The sequence below is a fragment of the Microtus ochrogaster genome, unplaced genomic scaffold (genome assembly GCF_000317375.1).
Source record: "Microtus ochrogaster isolate Prairie Vole_2 unplaced genomic scaffold, MicOch1.0 UNK96, whole genome shotgun sequence".
NCBI lineage: Eukaryota > Metazoa > Chordata > Mammalia > Rodentia > Cricetidae > Microtus > Microtus ochrogaster.
In genome coordinates this window covers 969,273-972,848 of record NW_004949194.1, presented here as the reverse complement: position 1 = coordinate 972,848, position 3,576 = coordinate 969,273, and the positions used below count along the sequence as shown (strand labels likewise).

General features: G+C 46.3%; 1 protein-coding gene across 1 annotated transcript in view; it reads left to right on the top strand.

The window, feature by feature from the left end:
• LOC101986835 (pregnancy-specific glycoprotein 22-like) overlaps positions 1–3,576 on the top strand; it is an 18,133-nt gene that overhangs the window by 7,924 nt on the left and 6,633 nt on the right. Inside the window, exons 2-3 of the mRNA XM_026777979.1 lie at positions 741–1,100; positions 2,991–3,350. Coding sequence (XP_026633780.1) covers positions 741–1,100; positions 2,991–3,350 — 720 coding nt within the window. The remainder of the gene's footprint in view (positions 1–740; positions 1,101–2,990; positions 3,351–3,576) is intronic.

Below are 3,576 nucleotides of genomic sequence, written 5' to 3'. Positions count from 1 at the left end.
GGCTCAGTGTGGAGACATGACAACCCGAATTCAGTCCTCAGCTCCCACAGGGTAGATGGAGAGAACAGGCTCCTACAGGTTCTTCTCTGCCCTTCACACAAATGTTGTTGTGTGCACCTGCACATGGGCACACTGAGACACTTTTGTCCATGCAGCTGCTGTGGCATACACACACACTTGCACACACTGAAACAGATGCCTTCACAGAGACACACATGTAGTACATAAGCAAATATTAAAAAAAAATCACACGAGTATAATAATTGTCATTAGCTCCAAATCTTCCTTCCTTCCTTCCTTCCTTCCTTCCTTCCTTCCTTCCTTCCTTCCTTCCTTCCTTCCTTCCTCTTTACTGCTGCCTGAATATTTTCCTGGAAGTGAACCTTCCAAAGAGGTCACACAAATCCCTGTCCTCACAAAGTCCTGCTTCAAGTGGACCTGACATTCGAGCACCCAGAAAATAAAGTCAGGAGCTGACTGGAAGCACACAGGGAACAGAGAAAAGATTCAGAGTGAGAGCCCTCTAGAAGAGGAAGTCAGAGAAATATTGTTCCTCACACCAAATATACTATGGGGACACTGTGGGGGGTGGTGGTCAGCTGAACCTGAGTACAGAATTCCACAGAGAGCAAATAATAGGCTCTATGTTGCTCACCTCCATCAATGAGGTTGGGCATATCCCTAAAGTGAGTAGTGTCACCCCTGCTCAATATTGGTGGCTTTTCTCTGTTCCCTTCTAGCCTTCCTTTTAACCTGTTGGCACCTGCCTACCACTGCCCAAGTCACCATCGAATTAGTGCCGCCCCAAGTGGTTGAAGGAGAAAATGTTCTTCTGCGTGTTCATAATCTACCAGAGAATCTTCTAGCCTTTGTCTGGCACAAGGGGGTGAGGAATATGAGCCTTGGAATTGCACTATATTCATTGGCCAAGGGTTTAAGTGTGACAGGGCCCATACACAGTGGTAGAGAGACAGTATACAGCAATGGATCCCTGCAGATCTACAATGTCACCCAGAAGGACACAGGATTCTACACCTTTCGAACCATAAATGGACAAGTAGGAGTTGCATCAATAACAACCACGTACCTTCACGTGTACAGTAAGTGATTCTTGGTAAACTCTGGGTGCTGGGTGGGGTTCATTCTACTGGACACACACAGAAATATCAAATCTAGCCTCTGTCTACCTCTCCTCTGCATGTGTCCCCATGTTTGTGTTTAATCATTAATGCAGGAAACATATTATGAAGAATAATGGCAATAGATCAGAATCCTTCACTCCATCTTGCACACAGGTGGATGCATGACAGGTAACTCAGCCAAGAATATCAGCCTCTGTCTAGACTCTAGAGGTTCTTAGCAGGAATGTGTCCCTGAGAAAGACCTAGTGATGACTGCAGTCAGGATGGATCTGTCCCCTTCCCCATGCGTCACTCACCAGGCCCTTTGAAGCCTCACAGACATCCCTGCCACCTTCCTGCTAAGAGGATATTCCATCTTTTCAGAGCATTGAGAACTCAGGGAAGACTGGGTGCCCAGATGGGTTTCTGTGTTCCACAGGGAGTGCAGAGGCTCCCTCCTAGCTCTGACAGACTCAGGGCCAGGACACAGCAGAGGCAGCCCCAGGGTGATCTGTGTTATATTAAGGCACAGGGATGCTCAAAAGCCCTTTTGATGATCATGTAGTCTGGAGGACTGAAACATAAAGAGAGAAGTAGAGAAGGTTATGGGGCAGCACTGAGAGTAAGGGGCAGAGTAGTGTTTTGAAAAGAGAGCACCCACAGCCCATGGAACTCTGGGAGATGCTCCTGTCAGGAAGGAGGCTCAGCTCAGATGAAGGAAGGACAGCCAAGCAGACATGCCACAGGAGGAGGACATATAAGGTTACAGAGACTAGAGATACAGCCTTGTATCTCTCTGCAAAGGATCACTGACTCTCAGGGACTCTTGCTCACAGATAAGTAGACCTCAAGTTGACAGTGTGAGAGGAGAGGACTGACCTACTGTCTTGAGTCTCCTAAGGGGGACTAGGACATGGGCAGAGTGTTAGGGTTTGTTGGGGTGAAGACACAGGTCATGCCAGAGGGTCAGCAGCAGGAAACTTGTTCTTATTCTTGACGAATATGAAAAAGTAAGGGGTTGAGGGATTGTTCTTACTCAAACTTAATAAGCATGGCCACAGAATTCTGAAGATTGATGTTCTCAGCTTGCTGTCTTAAAGAAAAAAAATCAAGCTGGTATTGACCAGAGATGTGACTCTGTAAACTTAAGCATTTACTTCATTGTCTGGCAAGCTGAGACTAATGAACACAAGTCCCCTAACCTCCACCTTGGTACTGACTCCTGCACTCACTCCCCCACCCTGAGACATGCTCTTGCACACAAACATAAATGAGCAGTAAAAAAATCAAATCAAATAGAAAAATTCAACTTTGTATTCCCAAACCTATGAGTTTCTTAAGTAAATCCCTGGGTATACAAGGTCCTGAAACATCATTCATTTATTCATTCTCCACAGGTGTCTGGGTTTTCCTAGGCATCATTTCTTTTTAAAAAAAATATAAGATTGATATAGGTTCTCACAAATCCCTAGTCCTAGTGGACTGAAGTAAAGAAAGCTAGGTGAAGTCAGGTGTTGACTGGAACCACAAGAGGAAAGAACACAAACAACAGAAGTCAGAGAGAGTCAGGTGTCAAGGTCTGTAGGGAAAGAAGTCAGAGAGACATGTTCCCAACACCAATCTACACTGAATGTAAGCAGGGGTCTGAGGGCAGTGGTCCTGATCAGAGAGTGACATACAGAAGAAATGACAAGTTCAGGGACACTGAGGACATGTAGTTTATGTACTCACTTCCACACAGTAGAACAGGAAGACACTCACCCACACACCTAGTCTGAGCAATGGACACACCTGCTCAGGACACAGGGCCCTACCTTAACCAAATGCAAAGGTCCCAACAATGATGGACATCACTCTCTTCCCTTCTAGACTCCCTTTTGAACTGTGGGCGCCCTCCCTCCTCTGCTCAGCCCACTATTGAATCAGTGCCGCCCAGAGTTGCAGAAGGGTCAAGTGTTCTTCTACTCGTCCACAATCTCCCGGAGAATCTTCTAGCCCTTTTCTGGTACAGAGGAATTGTTGTATTCAAGAATCTTGAGATTGCCCGACACGTAATAGCCAGAAATTTAAGTATCCTGGGTCCTGGACACAGTGGTAAAGAGACGATGTACAATAATGGATCTTTGCTGCTCCAGAATGTCACCGGGAAAGACGCTGGATTGTATACCCTACGAACTCTGAGTACAGATCTGAAAGTTGAAGTATTACATGTGCAAGTCCAGGTGGACAGTAAGTGATTCTCTGTGATCATTTGTGCTGGGTGGGGCATAGTCACACAGGACTGCCATGCATGATTGTGCATACCTCCCTTCCAGACTGTGTCCCCTTGTTGAATTGTGAGGACTTAGTGCAGGACACACATGGTGGAGACAAGCTGCCATAGATCAGCCTATGTCATTTGTCTCCACTCTCAGAGAGGAGGGTGTGTGTGTGTGTGTGTGTGTGTGTGTGTGTG